General features: G+C 39.1%; 1 protein-coding gene across 1 annotated transcript in view; it reads right to left on the bottom strand.

The window, feature by feature from the left end:
* DOCK4 (dedicator of cytokinesis 4) overlaps positions 1 to 24,616 on the bottom strand; it is a 263,370-nt gene that overhangs the window by 104,118 nt on the left and 134,636 nt on the right. Inside the window, exons 13-17 of the mRNA XM_018561382.1 lie at positions 15,214 to 15,339; positions 13,406 to 13,530; positions 9,727 to 9,889; positions 5,759 to 5,865; positions 1,836 to 1,992 (exon numbers count right to left, since the gene is read on the bottom strand). Of these exons, the coding sequence (XP_018416884.1) occupies positions 1,836 to 1,992; positions 5,759 to 5,865; positions 9,727 to 9,889; positions 13,406 to 13,530; positions 15,214 to 15,339 (678 nt within the window). The remainder of the gene's footprint in view (positions 1 to 1,835; positions 1,993 to 5,758; positions 5,866 to 9,726; positions 9,890 to 13,405; positions 13,531 to 15,213; positions 15,340 to 24,616) is intronic.

Genomic DNA, 24,616 nt, shown 5'->3' on the forward strand with positions numbered 1-24,616 from the left:
TATATATATAATCTATATATATTCTGAAAGCCAACACCCTGTAAAATAAAATGGAGGCAGTTACAAATTTTTATGTTGCACAATATTGATGCAACTCTTTATCAAACCCAAGAATTTAATGAAAAATGTTTACAAGTTAATTTTAGAGCCCCAAAACATAATAAAATATATTTTTTTTGGTAAAATATAAAAGATGAGGTTACGACGAGTAAATAAATATCCAACATCCCCAGGTTAAAAATTGTGTACGGCAACTAAATTCAGTACCCCAAAAAGTCCATAGATGATGCTTTAAAAGCCCCTGCAGGTCATCAGTTTAGATAACCAACATGTGTAGCACAATCAACGTTTTCGTGCATAGGTGCACCCAATGCATGTTTGCGTGCTTGCGTGTGTTTGTGGAGGTGGGGGAATTTAAAATTGTATTTCTATTATTTTTACATTTACTTTATTCTATATTATTTTTTTAAACTTTTTTTCCCTTTTACTTTACTTTAATTGCTATCACATAGGGGGCTTACTATCCCCCGTATGATAGCATATTGGTGGTGACAGGTCCTCTTTCAGGTGATACTGGGGGTCCAAAAGACCCCTTTTGTCACCTTTTCACTTTAAGTAAGCTACTGAAGTGCAGATCACACTTCAATAGCTTAGTGCTCGGCTTCAGTAGACAGTATGACAGCCCACGGACCGGAAGTGATGCAATATGCATCGCTCCTGGTTCCATAGAGCGGGGAGGAGATCGTTGAACGGATGTTCACCGCTCTCCTCCCCAACTTTCTGCTGTCACCCGACATGCCGGCCCCACAGGGTCGGGGGTGTCGGGTGGGGGCACTTTACCGGCCAAAAAGAAGAAGTTGAGCTGCCAGAACCGCTGCTATTATAAAGCCAGCTTTACAAAGGTAAACAGAGCCCCGGCGGCTTTTTTACAGTGCCGTGCTGCCAATTACGTCAGTGGATGCAAAGTGGTTATAATATAAGTATTCATATCTTCCTAAAAAGATTGTGCATCTACAAAGAATAATCATTTCTATTCATTTCAGAAGAAGGTAGCTGCAATACCATCTTAATGTTAGGACTAGGCTCTCAACTCTACAGTTGGAACCATTAATAATGCAGGAAATATGATGGATCCAAAATACATAATTTTTGCAAACTTTTCTCAAGTTAAAAGAGCTTCCACTGACAAAACATAGCTTCAGAAAATAGAGTGAAGACCTACACAACACATGCACAATGACTGGATGAAACTGAAGAAAATTCAACCAGCCATGCGAGCAAGTATGTAAAAAATAAATACATACAAAACATGCGAACATTTCTGTATGACACATACAAATAACGTTTATACTAAACTCTGAGCAGAGTATAAAATGTGTATGGTAAATATGTGAGTAAGCTTACTCTTATGGTTAATAATCTAATCCATTATAACCTTCAGTGGGATGGGGCTTTACAAAGAATTACCATTTCGGCAGCCTTTAAAAAGTGTTAAGATCACCAGAAGAAAAATAAAAAGCTTTTGTAGCCGCAGTGAAATATTTATTTTAGAGCAGCATATTTATGTGCAGCATTTTTAAGTATTTTTTTTTCAGGTGAAAGAGCATTTTTCTATTTTTAAACACTGTGCAGTACCTGCCACTGGCACAAACTCTAGTTTGTTTCTAAGGTAACTGGGAAATATATCTTCAAGTCTTAAATGTAAACAGTTTGCACTGACATTGACAGCCAAAGCAACAAAGCCTTGACAAGATCCTACGAAGCTGCGGAAAGGCAAAACTTGCATGACAGGCAGTACAGTTAATATTTGATGTAACATTATTTTAATTTCTCACCATTTTGTGTCAGCTTGGTTGAACAAAGGAATGAAGTTATCCAAAAAGACTCTTTTGTACTTTTAACAGCTTGATTATTATTTCCATGTTGATTTCCTTTCAAAAATGGGAGTTTGAGGTAGCGGCATGAATCCTGGAAAACTGTGTTCTCTTCGCACTGTAAAAATACAATGCAACTTTAGCCTTTACAATTGCTAAAAAAACGTCTGCCCATTTATTGTACAATACAGTTATGTTTAAAGGAAAAGTAATGTTACAATATTATATTGTCTACATACTTACTGTTTCATTATTTTAACAGGAAAAGGAAAATCTTAAACAGATTGGTAGCCACTAGGGGGCACGCATATCTGTAAGTTATACAACACCATAACTGCTTAAGAGGCTACAGAGAGAAAATCAATCATTGACGTAAACACAGCCAACCTACGTAATGAAAAATACAGGACCTGCATATAAATATATGGTGAAACATCATCAATAATGCAGTTTTATTCATCTCTCTCTTTCCTATTAGCAGGCTAAATAACTTAAAGTAAATTTCTGGCTATATTTAACGAAAAGGTTGATAATTGCAATGATTTCAGTTAACTTTCCCTTGAATTCCAGGTTTCAACAACCCTATCTGCTCCTGTCCTGATATCACTAACTGATTATAAATGGACAGGTGACATTTTTCAAAGAGACTGGAGAAAGGTTCTGCAGGGAACAGCTAAATCACGACTCTTCAATCAGAGTACAAAGAAGCCATATGTTTCCCTCAGCATTTATTCATTTGCCAAGCCCCTTTAGTGCAAGGAGATATCTCTGCGAAGACTCCAAAATAACAAGATAAAATCTGTATAAGGTCATAGGACAATTGTAAGGACAATCTGCAATTATTTTGAATAATATATGGAGCTCTAGGTAACTATAACAAAACATGCGTTTTAGACTCTGCTGTAAATACACTGTTGTACAACACCAAACCTACAGAACCATGGCATGCCACTCTTAGGACCTGTTCACACCAGGTTCCTTTCCAAATGTTATATGCTTCTGACACCTAAACCAAAATCAACTCAGGCATCAGCTTACTACTCCCCTAATGGGTGCTCCTCAAGGCTCATACACACGTATGGGATGGTTATGGTGGCGTAAACAAACTTTAAAAGGAGAACTATGGGGTCAGGGCTTTTCCCCATAGTTCTCCTAAGGGTCACGGGAGAAAACAAACTAGCGTCCTCCCGTGACCCAAACTCAGTATTCTGAGACGCCGCAGCCGGGACGGATCCCGACAATACTGTCTGGATCCACCCAGCTGCGTGAGTGACAGCTGGCTCTGCCTATCCAGATGCAGGGCCAGCTGTGCCCGCCCCTTCCCCCATCCGTTTCGCCAGTCAGCGCTGAAGGATCGGGCAGGGGAGGGGGGGGAATCCCTGCAGGGAGCCGTGAGTGCCAGTCACGGCTCTCTGCAGGGATAGATCGAGAAGTGAGCGGGCAACGGTATGTTCGCTCCATTCCCGATCTACTGAGCCGACCTGTGACAGTTGCATTGTCACAGGTCGGCTCAGATTATGAGGCTGAGTGAAAATCACTCGCCTCATAATTCTCCTTTAAGTTAGGCATAGATGGACAGATGTCCCCAAGACAGGGAGACATCTGCTTGTGGCCTTTATCATTGGGGCACCGCCTCGGACAATAGACTAAAGCAGCCAACACATAGTTAACAGCCCCTTGAGGGGAGGATCAGAGACTTCCTGCAATTTGGAAAATCACAGTGTGCTATAAAGAATGATTCCAACACCAGAAATGCTAGTAAATGCCTCCTAATGGAACCTCTAGCATGATTTTTGCAGGAGTGTCACACTAGTCTGTTTCTGGCTAGCTATAAGCTAGAGACAGATATCAGACTGCAGTTGGATGTGTATACATGTTTTGACTGCTCTCAGGGCAAATTCCAATAAAAGCTAGTGGGGCATTGTGCAAGCTTATCAGTTTCACTCTGCTGAGCTGACAAGTAAACTTCAATGAAGAAGGGAGGAGGAAGGAGTGGAACGTAGCACAAGAGAGGCTTCTGACACTGGTATGTTAATAACAGTACAGGAGCAAAATCAGGCAGGTTTGGTCATTTCCCTGTTCAATTGATCCACCAAGCAGAGGGTGGCTGGCAGCTTTGGGGCATACCATAGTGGATCGTGGTTGTGTTAAGGTCTGATCTCATGTCTGTGGACATTAGGACAATCCAGATTATAAAAATAAACAAATGGATTGGCTTAATGAGGTCACAGCAAAGAAGGGAAAGAGAAAATCATTTTGAAATGCTTCTCAACATAATGAACGTAACGTTCAAGTGCTTCCAGTTATATCCGTTTCGAATCACTGAATCCAGCAAAATATGTATGAGAAAAATATAAAATCCATTTAACATTATAGCATGCAATGTCAGCAAAATCCCTATTTAAAAAAAATGGTATATGTTTTACCACACATCCAAAGAGAAAGTAAAACCAGTCTATGGGGGTATGTTATTTTCTTTCCCCAAAACATTCAAACCACTAGATCTTCATTTAAAACCACTATACTTTTTACGGAAGAACTCTGGGCAAAAGTGGGATACCCCCACACTGCAAGGGTTAAGTGCTTGTTTCTTTGTAGGTGCTATATAGTCACCCGAACCGACGAGCCAGCTGCCTGCTTCTCCGTTCACAGAAGCCTGTCTCCTTCTACACTGCAGCAATGGACTGTCCCTCGGCATCTTCATATCTATACACGGCATAGAAAGTGATGATTTATGGGACTTTAGACCACAGCAGTGGAGGGTGAGAGAGGCGCCAGGGATCAGTCTAAGAGCATGCCAGCTCATTGTTGGGTGAGTACAAGTACATTTTTTAGCACCTAGGCAGAAACAAGCAGTTTACCCTTGCAGTGCGGGGGTAGCCCCACTTTCAGGTTCAAGAAAAATTCTGCCTTGTGTTCTTCTTTAGGTAAAATGCATAGTTGTTTTAAATTAATATCTAGTGGTTTGAATGTATTCAGAATATAAACCCTACAGTGGGAGATTTCTCCATCTATGCTGTTTAGTGTGGATGGAGAAATATCTTTTGTTCAGCCGCAGGTTGCACACAAAAAAATATAACTGTGTGGATGCTAATGACTTTAGGTTCCTTATAATCCACCATTTTTTTTAGACCAGTTGGATTAACAAAAATCCAAACTTTTTTTTACAAAACTTAATTATAGCAGATAATGCATTAACATCCCCGCCATAAAGATATGAGGCAGAAAACATTAAAATTATTTTAAACCAGTAAGCCCAATGAAAATTAAAGAAAACAACCTTAATGCTGGAAACCCAATTCACATGGGTTCAAGAGAAAATGGTGGAAGGATTCTTCATGAAGAATTAGTGGTGGTCAGGCCAACAATGAAGGAGATGCTTACTGCCCAACACCACACAGCTTGTAACACCATTGCAAACTAGGAGTACAGTTAGGGCATCATAAGGAATGCCTCCAGCTTCTTACCTGCCCTAGAAGTAAGCAGTGTCTATGTGACCGTAGATTTCCATTGCTCACCTGACCCACATTTAGTAGGGCCACTATATCCCTAACGACATGCTGAACAAAGGCTGAGGGATACTGTACAATTAAGCTAGAAATTAATGAATACCGTACAATTAAGATAAAAGTGTGGGAAAACAGGGAAAACTTACCTACGATCCAACTAGCCTTCAATGTCAAGGATTTGGGAATATAAATTGCATATTTGTATTTGCATATTCCACTTCCAATGACATGATAAGCCAGATGATTAGCAGATATTTAGATTACCAAAGCGTTTTGTGTTGTATGTTATTGCCACAAAAAAAGATGTAGCAGACATTAAATTATGCACATTCCAATTATGTAATGCACATTAAAAACATGAATGCAAGCTACTACCTTGTGTACAATGAGCTCATGGGTGCCATCTGGAAATGTTCGGCCATCTTCTTGCATAAGTGGTATGAAGGAAAAGCCAAATAATTTCTTCTCACCCTTTTCTTTTGCTGTAAAAAAAAAAAACACACACAAAAAGACCATACTTAAATGCAATTGTTTTACTTTTTAATTATCAATAATACTGAGCCTGAAAATGCAGATAGTGCAGGCATGCTTTCCTTCTTCCTGCCAATTCTTGGTTAACTGCACACATCACAGCTTTCTCAATGGCAGTCTTATATTTAAAGCCAGGTGTTTCCAGTACCCTTCATACCAAGATCATGTGAAAGTAGCAGCAACTGTGGGATTAAATGAAATCTTGCAAACCCCAAACTCAGGTCTGTAAATATCGGGATTCAGGAATGACTCTGGAAGTCAGTGTCGAATCTCACATTTCCTTAGCAAATATGCCTTTTGTGAACGGTTATTTGCTGAGAGTAAACTAAAAGTTTAAAGCTCAATAAATAGTAATTCCTGCTATAGAACAGAAAATAAAGATAACAGAAAAGGTACAAACACTGGGATCACTAGATGCATTTAGTTACTTGCGCTGTGTCAACCTCTAGTGTATTAAAACTGCTTAAACCTCGTTGTGAACACTTACTGACTGAAGCAGCAAGTCTTCTAAAATTTCAGTACTTAAAGCAAACCTGTCCTTTGGTCAGTCCCATACGAAGCATACACATTTGTCTTTTGCTTTCCTACCAGTATATATAAGTTCATGTGGTTTACTCCATGTCACATGCTGGCCCATTCAGCACTGTCACATCAAAGAGTCAAGTGTCTTGTGTAAACGATGACTCCAGGGACTTGAAGCTTACAAAGGACTTCCTTTGCTCCTGCCAGCTGAATGGAGCAGCAAGGGAGCACAAAGAAGGTAAGTGTATGGTGCTGGCAAGGGCAAAGTTAAAGTGAACTTGGTGCATGCATTTAAAGGAGAAATATTAGGGGAGTAAAATATATTCTCCCCAATACTTAGCTGCAGTGTCCCACTCCGGCTCTGTCACACACCAGCTCTATACTGAGAGCTGAGCGATCATGTAACTGCTGATCTTTCAGCTCAGTCTCCTTCCTGAAGAGAGAAGTGCCTGTCCGTCAACGCTCCACACAGGGATTCCCTCCCCTTGCTTCTCTGTTCCTCCAGCACTCACTGGGGAGGGGATGGGTACAGCTTGCTCCAGCTCTAGAGAGGCAGGGCCAGCTGTCAATCAGGCAATATTATCAGGTTCCTTCCTGCCTGCAGTGCGGCTCTGCACTGTCAGCACATAGCAGGCAGTAACCTGTCCTATGCTGAATTTGGGTCACAGGAGTACTTTAGCAAATGTACTCGTGACCCAAAAGAGAATTAAAGCCAAAAACATTTGGTGTTACTCCTCTTTTGACTTTTTATATGAATAAAATCCTGACTGGTCACAACAGTCAGTTATAGAATAATTATTTTTAAAAAAAGCTATACCTTTCGTCATTAAAAAGCTGTCCTTCACCGTCAGTCAACTGACTTTGCCTAGGCTAAGATTATGTCATTAATAGGCTGCGGACAGGAGTTTCCTATCTCTCAGTGATTAGACTGCAATATTTTTACACTGAAGCAAGGTGAAAAGTTGCAGGTTGATTTGTGTCAGACATTTGAAAACACAGTCAAGAATTGCACAGGCATTAGGACTTATATGACTGTGTCATCTATGGGCCTGCGCCTCACTGAAGGCATTGTTAGGAGGGATACTGTGACCTCTGATAAATAAAGTCCTGTGAGTGTTACACTTACACATCACGAAGCACGCACATGTTTAATATGAACAACACATTGGATGATTGATCTATTTTATTTCAGTGAATTAAAGCCTCAACTAATGGACAGTAGACAGTGGGAGGATTCTATAGCCAATAGCCAGCCTGGTATTGATATCCATATACACTGATCAGCCATAACATTATGACCACTGAGAGGTGAAGTGAATAGATTGATTATCTTGTTACAATGGCACCTGGCAGTGAATGGAATATACCAGGCAGCAAGTGAACATTTTGTCCCTGAAGTTGATGTGTTGGAAGCATAAAAATGGGTAAGTATAAAGATTTGAGTGACTCTGACAAGGGCCACATTGCAATGACTAGATGACTGGGTTTTGAAATAACTATGTTCATGGGTCAAGGGGCATGGTTCCTGCTATGCAAAAAACAATAACATTATAGGTTGGACTTGATGGACTAATGTCTTTATTCAACCTCAAATACTATGTAACTATGTAATTGTTGCCATATTCGCCTAGAAAAGTTGTATTAGCTCACAATGCCACCAAAGCTGAAAGAAGATCCCCAGAGCCACTGCAACACTGAGAGAAATGTGTGAAATACATAGAGCCTAGCTCGACAGGTGTATAGTACCATCTAGCTAAAAGTTTAAAATTTGATTCCTTTAATTGTATGTGTTGGTTGAGGAGGTTTCCATTAACCATATGATTTATGCTCTTCTAAGAGTGTGTAATGACGCTACGTGGGACAGGTATCCAGGGTAAGTGCAGAGAGTACGAGCAGGGCAGTATTTGCTATAATCATTAGACCATGTAAGTAGGTATAATTCACAATAGAATTTCTAGGGAGTTAAGGTCCTTTATTCAAAAAAATACAATCCCCTTTGAACAAGAAATCTTGACTCTCTAAAATCTAAAATCTAAAAATCTAAAAATAGATTTTTAGATTTAAAAATCTATATTTTTAGGACTGTGCATCAGTTAAGGTCCTTTACAGAACAGATTGGTTTCGGCAACAAACTCATGAAGTGATGGAGTTGGCAGTATCCCCAGGTATCCACCAGGTTTGCCATAATTCTCCTAATAGTTGGAGAGAGAGGTCATAATGGGGCCATCACTAATGTGGTATATGAGTCAGGTTTGCTCTGAAGTCCTAATATTGAAGCTTGGATCATTAAGACCCAGTGAAAGTAATTATGCTCGTGTTAGCAGGAAAAGGGGAGAGTTATAAGAGAGGTTATGTCATTTGTGGACCGCATGCCAGATTGGAACTTTAGTCAGTGGTGATGTGTCACCCATCATTTAGCATCTCTATTAAATATTCGGTTTATAATCCCGTTCAGAGAAGTAGCTTGGTAGCATAATTTAAAGTCAGGGAGGGCAAGGCCCTCCGAATAAGAATGAGATGGGATATCTGTGGTTTATTTCGATTCCATATAACTCAATGCACAAATTTTTGGGATATTGCAGAATTCTGGAGAAAGGTTTATGGGGAGTGTTTGGAATAGTGCTTATGGAAGGATTTACATTTTAATTGTGTAATTTTGCCTACCCAGAAGATATGGAAATTAGAAATTATTAGTTCATGTTAAATATAATTTAGGAGTAGGTAGATGTCCAGGCATTCAAACTTAGAGCTTTGCCAAGAAAAAAAAAAAGACGCTTTAAGGCTTTTATCTTCGGCTCTTAGGACAGGAAAATTCAAAATGTTTGACTTGTTTAAACCAACTTGAAAGTTGTAGATCTGACCGAATGCCTCATGCTCTTACAGTAGGACTAAGAGAGATTCTAGGTTATTGTATAAAAAAAAACAAAGAGAACAACATTGGCATACGTTGCCAGTTTATATTCCTGCCCATTTACTCTAAGCACCTTTATGTCAAAGTTGTTTGAGGCAACATAGGGCATCCCAGTTGGGTACCTTTATACAGATTGAAAGAGGTGTGGATAATAGGCTATTCACTCTAATATGGGTCATTGGGTTGGTGATCATATCATCCTAGAAACTGTGCCAATGTGTAAGCATGCCTAGGAGGTAGCCCCAGTCTACTCCATCAAAAGTATTTTAAGCCGCCTGATGAAAGTAAAAGGAGGGAACCTTTGTGAACATTGGGATAGTGAATAAGGTAAATGGCTCTCAGGGTGTTCAGGGTGTCATAGATGATAAATTAGACTTACTAGAACAATGACGGAATTCAAATCGGATATGTGCTCCCCTGAATTTATCCACAGGAATTGGAAGCTTCAACAGTTCTGACCACCTAGGAGAGTTGTTGTGATATAACACAAAGGAATGATACTCATGAGCTGTGGGTTCTCCTGAACCAAAAGATATATAATCCTGCAATATAGAACGCATTAGTAAGTTCTAAAAAATTTCAATTATTACATTTTACAAGAATTTATGAAGCTGGTGATGAAAAGGATGCATCAACAGTAACATTATATAGAAGCTCCTATAGAGCAGGAGATAACATACATACAGATCTTTCATTAATAGCAATCTGCATATTGCTATCCCAATAAGTGTACCACTGACTATTTAATAGGCAGATGAAGAATTCCTTTATGGTGAGAGAGAGGTGAAGGAGTGTTAAATTACTACAAGGATTATCAAATCCACCAAATCCAAAAGGCCACAACAAAATTGAAGCTGAACTCCCAGCAACATTTAAATAGATTGTAGAAATATATATAGTATATGTGAACTTTATTATTGGTCATAATTACAGTACTTCTATTCAGCCATTAATTTGAATCTAGGCCCCCTTTCTAGACATTATAGCAAGGTCAGTGACCTCACAGCAGTTAAGCAATACAGCTTGGTAATCAACCCACCCCTGTCTTCTAACTAAAAAATGTAGGAGCAGCAGCATATGGATTATGTCATCACTCTGGTCTCTCATCTTGTTTGCAAGCTCACAGTGCTACAATGACAGCAAGATGCAATGCAGTATTGCTTAATTGACATTGCTTCCCCTGCGCCGGATGCATAAGAAATTACAGGAAGCTAATACAATGACAGAATTGGGTACTTGCAATAGCTGTATTTAACCAGTTGCAGACTTTAGATATATAGCACACCAAAAAAAAAATCTTCATCCAAGCACCTTGGGCATACCTCATACAACCAGGGCTTTGTCACCCTTTGAGGCAGCTATGTCAGCCAAAATGCTAGGAACAGCCAGGTCTTGGTCTGTTTATGGAACACTGAAATGAGCTCCTGTTTAAACAAAGCTTGCAAACAGTGTCTGCAATTTTGAATTTATAAATACTGTATGCTATAACATCATTGTACAACACTTTGTATTGGTGTTTCGAACAGTTATTTATGTGTAGTTCAACTGAGTGTCCTTTGATCTGAACGTTAGTATATTTCCACCTTCACATCCAGATTGGAATAACACCTATTTTATATTTGTTACATGTTCCCATTCACGCAGCATACGTTAAAATAACATAAGAATGCTTCTTGCAGTTGAAATAGCTTTTACTTGGGCTAGGTTTTCTTGGCTTCTTAAGTGTTAAAACTCTACTTGCTTCTCCTTCTTTGTAATGTTAGGGGGGATTGTGATGGGTTTGCCTGTCCTAACAAAGGTTTAAAGAATTACAACCCTGGCTTGTGCATTGTATGTTAATAAAGTTAGAGAAACATGATCCTCAAATTTTAAACTTAAAAGAGAACTATGTGGTAAGTGTTTTTCCCCATAGTTCTCTTTAGGGTCACGGGAGGACATATACTAACCTCCTCCCGTGACCCAAAGCTCAGTATACTGAGAGCGCCGCAGCCGGGATGGATCCAGACAATACTGTCGAGATCCACCCAGCTGCGTAAGTGACAGCTGGCTCTGTTCGTTCCACCACTCAGCACTAGAGGATCAGAGAGGGGAGGGGGGAATCCCTGCAGGGAGCGGTGACTAACAATCACCGCTCACTGCAGGGAGACGATCTGAATGTGAGCAGATCGGTGCATGTTTCTGCTCACTTCTCAATCAATAGAGCCTGACTGCAAAAGTGGAAATACACTCATATCAGCCTTAAATAACTTCCTCCTGTTAACAAATTTCATTTGTTTCTTTAGTCTTGCATTCAAAAATTCCCCTTTATTTAATTTAAAAGAACCGTGCCATACTTTGTACCACAAATGTAGTTCTATAGTCACAATAAATGGTTCAGTCACAATAAAATGTGCACTTTATATCTAGAAATGCTAGATGTTTTAAATACAACACTAATAAATTAGAAAAATGTGGGTTTTTATAAACATTTTATATGTATTGAAAAAAAAATATTTGTGCAAGGCAACATACCAAAACAAAAGCCTTGTTTGTCCTGGAAAAAAACTGTGTTACAGTATCTTAAGTATCAATAAAGCAATTGTTAAATCAATAGGTCCATAGAAAGTAAAAATGACACTAGCACATGAGAGGTATAGAGGTGTGAGCGCTCAGGTGATTACAAATACAGTTTAAGACTTACCAGTGAATAAATAGTTGGTTATATTTAATATGTATCTGGACCCAAGCTTTGAGGGAACAATATGGAGGCATAGGGAAAGGATGGGGTTGAAGCCAAGCTTTTAGTTTACAGTAAGTCAGTTTAGGCAGTCTACACCTCTGAAGCTATCATGCACCTTTCACTGCTGGTAAATGGATATGCTATTGTCATCGCACACGGAGCTTGAATTCTTCATGTCTGTGGCAGGTTTGTTTTAAAACTTCTAAAAACACATAGATAAGTGTGGAGGAAAGATAAGGGTGGCCATACACCTAACCAGATAAGTCTAATGATCATCAATGACATTAAGAAAAATGTCACATATAATTACTTTATTGCATTCCAGTCATCAGTGATGCCTATTAGTAATTTTTTTTTAATTTACGAAAGAAGAAAAGCAGCAACGCAATTTAAAGTTCTACAATTGATTGTATTAAATAACTATTAACAAGTATCAAAGTTAATGGTAAGGCCCTTTTTAAAAAGTTGCTACTTCCTGGTGCAAGCTGCCATATGGGCTAGTATCTGGACAGCAGAAGGCATTAACTGTCAGCAGCGATGGATGGATGTGGTAAATTAGGGAAAATATGCAGCAGATTGACCAGCTTCAAGTCATTGAGGATCATATTTAAGAGACCCTGCCAAGCAAAAACTGAATTACTGCAATTACATAACTTTTATGCATGTATCAGATCACATAAATGCATGACTCTATTATACAGGATTTATATAACGCCAGTTTGCGCAGCGCTTTACAATATAAGGAAGACATTACAAATACAATACAATTCAATACAAGATGGTAAGGAGGGCCCTGCCAGTGAGGGCTTACAATCTAAAAGGGAGGGGCAAGTGATACATGAGGCGGTAGCTGTGTGGTGATGGACTTTTTGAGAACGTGATGGCTCAGTGGTTAGTTAGAGGTGGGACAGGCTTCCCCAAAGAGATAAACAGGGTTATTCACAAAAGAGTGAAGAGTTTGGAGAAGGCAGGAGAAGTGAACAATCTAGGACAACATAACTGAACTGGAAAGTGAGCTGAATTGGATAATTTTTCCAAATCAGTTATTTTGTCCTAGATTGTTCACTTCTCCTGCCTTCTCCAAACTCCTAACCCTTTTGTGAATAACCCTGAGAGAGTCTTTAGGGATCGCCTAAAGGCAGCCAGAGTGGGAGATAGACAGACAGGTTGGGGTAAAGAATAGCTTTAAGCATGATATGTAGTAACAGTGATAGCAACATATTGGACTTATTGGATGAAAAAAAGTATTTAACATGCAAACCATAAAAAAAGTGAATAAATATTAGGCAATCATTCCAAATCACCAAGAGTAAAAATCTGTGATAAAGAACAAAATTACCTTTAAAACTTGTCCTTCGCTGTTGACAATCACCATTGTAACTTGTACATTTCTAGCAACACTTTTGCCACCTTTTTCAAACTCCCCTTTCTCTATGGTAATGTACAAGTCATTCCTCATTTCCCCTGGAAGATATAAAAATCACAACTTTCATTCTTGACATTCCAAGTAAAATATAATTGCTATCACTACAGAAAGAGGTACCTGCACAATATTGTGTACAGAGCAGGTTCAGGCTTCAGACTTAAGGGGGTCAGAATGTAGCTATTAAAAGTATAAATTGCCCTGGTATCAGTGGACAGTGGGAGTAAATGCAGGAGGGGGGGTTAGGGTCTGTAAAAATTGACCTAGCACCTGCAATCAGTTGGAGGAAGAATAATGCTCCATCCTTGGAGTTAATAGAAAGAATAGTATCTTACGGTTGCTATCAGTAGAGGAATAGCGTGCCATCATTGGTGTCAGGTGGAGAAATTGTTCCCATTGTTGTCTATTTTTTTTGGAGGAGTGATTTATCTTTTGGAACCTAATTCACTTCTCTCTTTCATTGTCCCTGTTTGTGGTCTGTGGTATAGACTTTGAAAAAAATTAGTAATTAAACGGTACATTTTATTTTTAAATCAACCTTTAGATGATTGCATTCATTTTGAAAAATTAGTCTGAATAAAAGCATGAAAGTATATTTTTTATTGTACATAGTCCGTGTAACTCAGTGTGTGCTCTCCTTTGTATCCTTTTCTTGCATACTGAATATTAAACGTGTCCCTCTTTCCCATCTCAAGTGGAATGTTTGACAAAGGCCATTAAAAAGGCAATATAAATTCTCTAGACTTCTTTGTTTATGAAATACTATCACTAGTAGTGATGAAATAATGCTTATTAGCAGGATGTTTGGTGGTAGATCCAGTTAATACAGTTATAGAAGGGTAGCAAATGACTGGTTGTCACTTGTGGTATTACCTTTAAGTAAATCTCTCATTAGATAATGTGTGTGGGCTGCAATACTGACCTAATTAAAAAATGACATTTACCTAGTTTCTGGCTTTGCCACTCCTGAGTCACTGACCCGGACAAAAAACACGTAGCAAATAAAGGTTGCTCATCTAATATTAGTTGAATTATATTTGGGCTGCTTAGCTGACCATGAGCAAACAAATATTTAAACTTTATAGCAACTAGAATTCAAGCTTCTCCTTGCAGTATCAGCAAACTGTCCTCAATATGATCCAATACCGATTTTTGAGTCTAAAAGTGGCCAAACACTATATGAATTTAAGCCGGTTCTTAATGTGCAATTTGCACAGTGGGTGTCGTTGTCACCATCCTTCCAGCCGGCATCCCTCGATCAGCTTATTGAAGGAGCCAGTCAGAAAATCTCCAAACGAACAGAGCCGGCAGCCAGTCAGCTGGCGGCTTTGTTTGGGAATTCTGACAGTGGCCGTCAGCCGCTGTCAGAATACAATGAATACGGTGGGAGATTCCTTGATCAACGCTCGTAAGCACTGATGGAAGAACCTGTTCTATTTTTTTTGTTCGGCCTGCGGGTTGAGCGAAAAGATAGAAGAGTATATGGCCAGTTTTAGTCATCAGAAATAAATAAGCAGCAGACACAGTTATAGAACCTATACATTTTTCCACAACAATACATGTCTGCAGTATGCTAGTTGACAAGAAAGGGTATTGTGTCAAGGCAAATAAGAAGCCTAAATAATGCTAAAAAACAAGCTAGTATGAGGGAGCACCACCTAGCTGTAAAACATTACATAACAAATGAAACTTCTATCTTATCTGTTTCTTTCCCTCCAACTCACCAGGCATTATGACATCTGAAAAGCCGAGCTTTCTTGTTATCGAGACCCCACGGGTGAACACCGAGGAGTAATCTCTTCTAATTTGCTCAAGGTCTCCATGCAGCAGCTGAAGGGAAACTGCCAACCCTGAAATGAAAGAATTGAAAGAGGCTCAGAAGATATTTTAGGGCTATTTACAGCAGTCAGCAACATTTTTTCCCAAACAGTCAGAATTTGTAATGTGTAGACTACCCTACCTGGATCTTTAGAGAAGGTTGTTTAGACACCCTAGCAACCAGTCTCTTCCAGAGTTGTAGTGCATAAAGCATAATATTCAGTACAGCAATGTCAATCAACCAAGACTTTTAATGCGTGTTTGCACAGTGCATGAAACAAACACAAGCTAACATTTTTTTTATCAATACACGTTCCCTTTGTTTGGTTTTTGGTGTTTTTCTTAGATAGGAGTTTTATTTTTATGCAGCTGGAAAAAGCACAGAATTGTAATAAAGTCAGTAACAAATGCTGCAGGCAATTTCTATTGAGCATAGAAAATGAGAAAGGCCTGTAGTTCATCATCACTGTTGATAAAATAGTAAATATCAGGCTGCTTGAATGACAGGCCTGTTTATTGGCACATCTTTTTCTTTTCTATTTCGGAGATCACAACTCAACCCGCATACAATTCCTTTCATTAGCCTTTTGTGTTTTTGTGTTCCACTGTGCAAAGTAACCTACATTTCCCTGGCTGGTTAAAGTTTTGCAAGAGAAAAAAAAAAAAGTTTCATTTAATTTCAGCTTGCTGCAGTACCAAATGTTTAATATGTATGTGCTCTGTAAATAAATAGAATAACTGCCTACCCACACATTATTTTCACTCATTTTAATGGCGTGACCATGGAGAAGGTACCTAAGCAGAACATCAGCAAATGAATCAACATATTTGTCACCATCTTCATTTTTTATTTTGTATACTGGGCCTTCCCTTACTGAATGAAAGACACAACAATTCATATAAGTACATGCAATATGCCATAGGAAAAAGTTAAATAAACAGTGCTGTGTACCATCAATAACAGGAATTCCTCCATTTAGCAGATTAGGTCAAGCAGTGTTAAGAGACCACAAGGTGTTTACACTTTACACTATTATACCCCTTAGGCACTTTGTCAGTCATGAAAAGTTCACTTTAAGTGGCCAGATATTCAGTACAGTTGTGTGACAAACTGTGTGTTGAGCAAAAGCATGTAAACAGCCTAACTGGCAATTATGGTACATACTTTATTTAATCTGCATGCATGCTGTAAGAGAATCTTTTTACTTTGCAGAGGGCCTCCACACAAATAACATTCAGCTTTTTAGAGATAATTTACACATCCAATGCTTAGTTTAAATTATAGGCTTTAAGCCAGTGCAACTTTTGGGGGAAAGAATCTTCCTCAGACAAATTAAGCAGAGCAAAATAAAGGGATAACTGTAAATCCTGCATAGGTAAGTCTGCAGAAAGATGACTAAGGGGACCATTTATAAAGCAGTGAACGGGCCTAACCAAAGCCAGAGCTACTTTTCTAATAAGCGCACCATCAGCACCTTTCTAAATGGATCCCCTGCTATTTGGAATGATAGTCACCATTGTGACATCTGTGTCCATCCAGTTTTTTCCTGCATTTTGCAATGGAGGAAAAAAAACTGAAGTTACCCATGTTGGTCTATGGGGAATCTGATGTAAACAGCCTTATGTCTGATCAGAACCACCTGAAAAAACTGGCAAGTAAAGTCCTATTCATTCTAACGAATAAGAAGAAAAGGTGCACTGGGAGGAGGAAATCTTTCAGGTGACCCGATACAGGTAATATGACAGTGTGATCTTCTATCCACAAGAGCTCTCTGCAGCACTATACAGAGAACCCACTGCAGGACTTAGACAGCTCCACAAGGAACTCTGCATTTGATAAATAAAGAAATTAAATGTTAGCTCAGCATGGAGTAGTTTCAGTAATGTGTAAAAGAGCCCTATTGATTCTACTTAGCTTGACCACACAATAACAAGCAATTACACGATTAGAGCTTCAGCCATAAAAACTCGACAAATAAGTAAGGCATCTCTGTCTTCCCTCTTAATACTATCTGGATATCACATTGTGATGAACAAGTTGTTCTCAGTCTACTCTATGGCTCTCCATAGACAGACAAAACTGATTGGAGACTATCACACCAGCCTTGTCCCTGTAATAATAGGTACCACTGCAATTTGTTCTGACACCAGTGTGTAGTGAACAGCTCGTTCACTTCTCTTACAACACAACTATTGTAAGATTCATTGAAGCTTTCCTAAAGATACAGAAAATTGCTTAACAAACCTAAAGCTCAGTACTGGTCTCCTAACCTGACCATCACTAGCAGTGCTCAAATCACGTGCCTCTTTAGCAAACATCATGCCATAGATGTCCCACCCTTATAATAAGGTTAGAAAAGTAAAGCATAATTTATTTTGATTAATTTCATTTTCACATTTTTTTTACGCTTACATGTTTATATACTGATGTTTTCCATCATTTTTAATAACCTAGTTAATAAACCTGAAAAAAGACTGCTATGTACCATTTCCAACCTCTTAAAACGACTACGGTTTTGATCCAGAAGTCAAAACAAAACCCCTTGACAACTATCCCATATTTTCCAAACAGGCGGGAAATACAAATCCTTCTTGACCTCTGTAGGGCATTTGGATTAATACACTAGATCAAAATATTTGAGTAGTAACTTTTGTGTTTTATGTCCCTTTTTATACATCACACTATTTTCTGTGCTTTTGTAGCTCCTGATTGGCATTGGGTGGTGCTGACATTATTTGTCTAAAATCTTTTTATATAGCTTGTATTCATGGAAATCAAATCGGAGCTAATAAGAAAGCTCTGCACTACCTGGCAAAGCTTGTTGGAATCCTGCGGATAAGTGACTAGTTCAGACAGTCACATTGCAGCAAGGAAAGAGGCAGGTGAGTATTCAGTTCTTTTCAGCTTTAGGTGTAATCTCTCTACCAGTTAGCTGTATTTTACAACAGTGGCAGTTTTTGTAAAAAAGCATCTAATCTGCTTGAAACTTGCCACCTGTAACTACAAGTAATAATTACATATTTATTTAGTTTTGAAAATAACCTATTTATAAAAAATATACCATTAAATATATTAATGCATGTACATATTACTAGCTTTAGAGAAGCTAAAACCGCACAAAACTAAGATCTGAACGCTGCATTTTTAAACAGGTCATGATTAGCAAAGGAAACATTACACCAAAATAGCAGTTCAGCACTAAACTAAATTTATATGAAGAACACAGTGTTTCTGTCCAACTTTAATTATATCATTATATAAATTAGCTGTGATGAACCAACAGTGTTTTGCAATGCCATAAAATAATGGCAATCAAGTTTCATTGTTCATTACAAGATGAATTTACATGTTTTACAGAACATAATTAATTTGAAGAAACACAATTTTGAATAAGAAAAAAAAAGTGATACTTAATAACTAAAGAGAAAAAATATAGGACAACAAAATGATTGCCATTCCTAGCATTGTAAAGAGCACGAAATCTGTGTGGAAAAAAAAAATCTGTTTTGCAGTTATATTCTAGAATACAGATGTGTAACATTCTGAATGATTAATGACCTGATAAGTCATCCTCCATGCGTGGCCAATTTAAAAAAGAAGCAAATATAAGGTCTGCTGCCTAAAGTGACTAGCCAGCTGTATTTTTTTCATCTCAAAATAGAGCCTTTAGTTTTCTTTCTATACCTATAAAATAGATCTCTCTACATATTATGCCATGTTATGGAAAGCTGTTGTTGCCAAACTTGAGATCAAGAGAAAAAGACTTGGCAGAAACTAGGGATGCACCGATACCAATACCGAGTATTTGGGCGTGTACTCGTACTCGCCCAAATGCTCTGATACCTTCCCCGACACCGGAACTTCCGGTCAGAAGAACTCGATTGGCCAGCAAGCCGGCTGCATGCTGATTGGCCGGGAAGCCGGATTTCCAGCCAATCAGCATTGAGTCGGGTTCCCAGCCAATCAGTAAGTCGGGAGGCGGGTCATTACTTGACACCCGGTTTCCTTATTGGCCAGGAAGCCGGCACGATGTTAAATGGCTAAGAAGCCGGATTTCCGGCCAATCCCAATCAAGTGGACCAAACAACATGGAGCCGGCTTCGTGGGCATTCAGGAAGCCAGGCAGCATGTCCTTACATGCCACCCAGCTTCCTGATTGCCTGGGAAGCCAGCACCATGCCAATGGAAGCACCAGTATCAGTACTCGGTATCGGCGAGTACCGAAAGCAAAATATTGGTACTCATACTTGATACTGAAAAAACGGTATCGGTGCATCCCGAGCAGAAACGCAGTATTGTGGGTTCAATTATCTTACACAAATGCCTATGCTGATATTTAGCTTATAAGCAAATAAAGTGAACTTAAATGCTGTGAATAATATGGTTTTATGCAGTGAAAATCATATATCTGTTGTGGCAGTGTAAGCCAATGCCACGGTGGAGGATGGCGACCTTGGCACCCAGGACTCTCAGCCAAAGGGGCTGAGAGGGCCCAGAAAGTAAAGCAGGTTATAAGGAAGAATCTGGCTTTTCAGGTTATAAGGAAGAACCTGGCTTTTCAGGTTCTTCCAAGTTTTTCTAAATGTAGCTGGGATCTGGAGCTCTGGAGATTTTGTAGAGCTCTGGGTGGGATGAAATCTCCAGTCCTGGGGCCAGGTGTTGCCAATGACCAGTATAGCTGGATCAGGTGGCTGAGAGCAGCCTTATTAGGAGTCTGGACCAGAGTTCAGAGAGGAGTGTTGGAGTTGTGTGGGTGCAGGAAGCACAAAGCCACAGCAGACTCAGGTGCGTGTGGGACACGTGGAACAGCCAGGGAAGGCTGGGAGAGGTCAGAAAGGTCGATGACCCTAGGACCGCTGGGACACACTGCTGGAAGAGCAGAGTGAGGGCTCATGAGGAAAGCTACTGAGCCATATAAAGGACGGTCTTATGCTGCTGCTGCAGGCTATTTTGTGCTTGTCCTTTAATAAACTGCATTCTACTTGATTTACCTGGACTACAGTGGAGTGTCCTTGTTACACTGTACAATTATAGCTGTGAAGCTGAAAAGTGGAATGTTCTAGGCCTGGCTAAGTCACCTACATAAGGTGATTGTTGGTCTTTACAAACTATATTTTAAACTGCAGAAATGCCTACCAAAGTGTGTAGCTTTTTTTTTATTTTGCAGTTTTACTAATAGTAACCATACTGATCCTCACTTAGTTGGTTACTTCAGCAGGATAACTGTTCTGCTTCTTGAATTAGCACCACTTCCAGGAACTCGCCTACTCAACAGGCCCAGGGAATCCCTGCAAACCACTTACAAATAACCCCTCTTCTAATAGTTGTAGATGCTTATATTGTCCATCATCAGATTCTAAAGACTCCAGCGATAGTGTGATGACATCACAATGAGGGGTGGTATCTGGCATTGACTGCAAGAGTAAATCGCTGGTCTATATTCCCCAAAGGAGCACTGCAGTGGGTCACATGACGGAAGATTCCGACATGTTAAAAAGTGGCTTAGTATAGGTTTAAAAACAAAAATGTGATGGGGTGGGAGCAAGGTGGGTAGGAGGGATGGGAGTTCTTCAAAATGTGTCAAGTAACAGCTGTCCATTGCACAACTTTCTATTTTCATCAATGAATTTGAGTGGGTCCAGCTATGCCTTAGATCACACAGGCTGGTGTGACTGCCATTGTTCTGAATACAGAGGGACAATCCTTCACATTACAAGCAAATCTTTCCCATTATTACAGACATAAATATAGTATAGTGTATCAGTGGCTTTTCTGACAAATTGTGGAATCAAAAACAAAATACAAGTAAGCAGATGCTCTTATAGCTTTTTTTTTTTTTACCATAGTTCATCTATAAGAGATGAAATAGCTGTTAGGAAGAGTGTACAGTAGTCAGCCAAATACATGGATAGATAGATCCTGACATAGGTCCAAGCAGCCTATAAATACTTCTAGCATCTGAACTTTTCCATACTCTCAGCAGAGTCATGGAAGCAATAACCTTGAGTGTTTATTTCTTTTGTATGTTTTCCTAGCTTGATAATAAAACAAGTATATTAGATCATAAATGCTAACTTTACAACCTACCGTAAAAACAAAGAAGGCCAGAGAAAATCCCAATGATTCCACAGAGCATGTACATCTCCAACTGTCTGACAGTGATAAAGAAATAGGGAGGACTCCCCTAAACCTCTTTTCAAACCTACTTCAGCTTTTCATAATATAAAAGCTGCACATATTTTATATACAGGTGTACACCATATAAATACACACTATTCAAGCTAAATAGTGTACTTGGCATACATGGAATACATACATTGGATATAGACCACCTTCATGGGGATCTCGTTATTTTCCCTGACATTGATCGAGTGTACTGGGGTAATCAGCTGAATAAAATAGCCAATTAACCTACTCAAAAGCCTGTGATTCTGTAAGTCTGGGAATATTAGTTCTACCCAAAGTCTTTCTGCAGTAATATTATATACACCCCTGATCGTTCACAAACTTTGATAAACAAACTATCTACTCCAACCCCACTAAGTCCTAATAAAGATCATATACAGAAAGGGAGATTGCACAAGCAATGGCTGGTAAGGGGCCGCAGCCCCTTCTAATTGCATTCTTAAAACCTTCTTTAGTGTGTAAACTGATAAATTGTTTTAAAATGTAATTAGGAGAATTAGGATGGACAGACTGACTAAGGCTATCCATACAAAGCTGGGCAGAACAAGATAAAAACCATTTGATTCCCCATCCACGTTAAACAGCTTAACAGATCAAAAATATTTCCTAGATTGCATTACCAATCCACTGAGTTGTTTGAAATAGATGACCAGGCTAAGGACATTAACCACATTTCACTACAAAGCAACCGATGCTGAGGCTCAACACTTTTTCTGTAGCAGGTCCTGCAATCATGGGACCGCTCATCCTCCCACAGGGTTCCATCCCATGCAGCAGGAGGGCAGAGACTATACATCATGAGAGAAGGCACTCTCCTCACGTGTAGGAGATCATCTCTACACAGCTGCTTCAGAAGCAGTGCAGAAGGTGGACAACCCTGCTGTCATTTCAGCAACAGTCTTGCAGCATGTCACATGTATTAAAAAGAACTGGCAGGGTCAAAGAGATAAAAACTAGAAGATGTAATGAGAGGGGATCATTTAACAATTGTACATACAGAGCAATGCCCTAGTTATATACTAAAATTAACATTTGATACACTTTAGCTTGTAGATGTGAATGGGTCTTTAAAAGGACTATACAGTGTTTTTTAATCCCTCCTTCTTCCCTATAGAAAGTGACCCTGTCTGCCGAAGACAAGTTTCTGAAGTTTTCTGCTTGCATGCTATAAACAGCAGCAGTGCGGTTAGCCATTAAAAAAACTTGTGCAAGTTGTTAAAGTACACTGGCCTCTTCCTTCAGGTATTTCCTGAAGAAGAGGCCAACATAATTCAAAAGTTTGCACTATAATCTATTTAGTAAGCCAAAAATGGTATCACCCAATCAGAGAAGTAACACACCCCCTTCCCTTTCTCTTTTACATAACGTCTGTAAGGACTATAAATTGCAAAGAGAGAGAGAGAGCCCAAAAGTAAGCAGCTACTTCTGGGCTGTCTTGTTAAACATGCTTTAACACCGCACCCTACAGGAAAATGAGGAAAATATTGTTGGGAATTTCGGTGATTGCAAGCCCAAAAATGTAATTGTTGTGCTAATTTGTGTCCCTGCAAATCTGACTTGACCTTACATTCATGTAAGGTCAAGTTAAACAAACAGATACATTTTTTTCTTGCATGCATTGCAATGTAACATCACAAAGAGGAAAAAAGCTCTCCTAAATTAGAACAAAAACTTTCACGTTGAGCTTTACATATTTACTAATATGTTACATGAAACTCGCACATATGCAATATCCTTTCAATGAGAAGACTTTATATTTTCTTTACATTTTTCTGGTTGCCATGGCTGATATTGTACATTATATACATGAAGCCTCTATGTGGCTGCTAGGATACCCCTAATCTGATTATACGTGTGCAGTCATACATAGGGCAACACAATGCAGATCACAGCAGCCATATTAGAAAGAAAGGAGTGCATGCAGGAAAGCATTTGTAAGTAAACAGTCCACCCATGAAATAAATGAATCAAAGAAATGTTAAGCACCTAAGCAAATACAACAGCTAAAGTGTATCTATATCCAGAACATTTTATCATTAGTTCTGGATAGAGTAGAGAACGGTCACAATGTCTGTCAACTTGGGGATATTCACACTATGTGCTCCAGTGGCCATTTGTCATCAGGACAGAAAGTGATAGGACATTTTCAAGCAGGCACACTTGAATAGGTGACAGTTCTGCAATTCAGTACACGGCTGATTTATATTAACTTCTCTTCATGTAATTTTTTCTCCAGAGCCTCTCTTCAATTTGTTGATCAAACCAGCCGAAACCCCAGGGCCCAAATAAACAAAAACATCACTTCCCTATGGGCACTTTGCAGATCTCAATCAAAAGCAGAAAGTGCATATATACCCTTTGGCTCTAACAACAAAGTGGTTGGACATCCGAAGAAAGACCCCCAACCCAACCCTATGCACCAAACATCAAGTGACCGCAAATTTTAGGTGAGTAAAAGGGGCATTGAGGTAGCGTTTTTTTGCCAGTGATTAGTTAGAGGGGGGTGGGAGGCAGGAAGTATGTGGGAGGAAAGGGAAATACTTTGATGTGCTCTCCTGTGCTGGTCATGTAATCAATGATGCAGTTAGTTACATGAAATCTGGTAAAGGATCAGCCAATCTAAGCCCTTGCCCTACCCTTTAGTAAAGAGCACAGCAGAAATACTGCAGCCCCTCAGTTACTGATTACTAAGGCTGGCCATACACTAGTAGATTTCTGAACAAAAGATCTTATTTAACCAATGAAAGATCTTTCTTTACTACCCAACAATGCCATCAAATACTTGACAAATATCAAATTAAATTTCATTTTAGCATTCGATTTTGAAATGAAGGGAGTTTCCCGAATGAAAATGTCACCCACTGTTGGAATTTCATTAATTTGAGAAAAATATCCATCCTGCTCCTACCAATCAACTAAGGTCAAACGAAAGATCTTTTGTACGAAAGTTTGTTTGGAAATCCACTAGTGTATGGCCAGCTCTATCCATCTCGGCAACACTGCTGTACCACCACAAACAATTAAGTATATATCCAGCTTTAAAAATGTGTGTGTATATATATATATATATATATATATATATATATATATACACACATACATATACACACACAACTGTATTA

This window comes from Nanorana parkeri, unplaced genomic scaffold (genome assembly GCF_000935625.1).
Source record: "Nanorana parkeri isolate BGI_ZX_2015 unplaced genomic scaffold, ASM93562v1 scaffold520, whole genome shotgun sequence".
NCBI lineage: Eukaryota > Metazoa > Chordata > Amphibia > Anura > Dicroglossidae > Nanorana > Nanorana parkeri.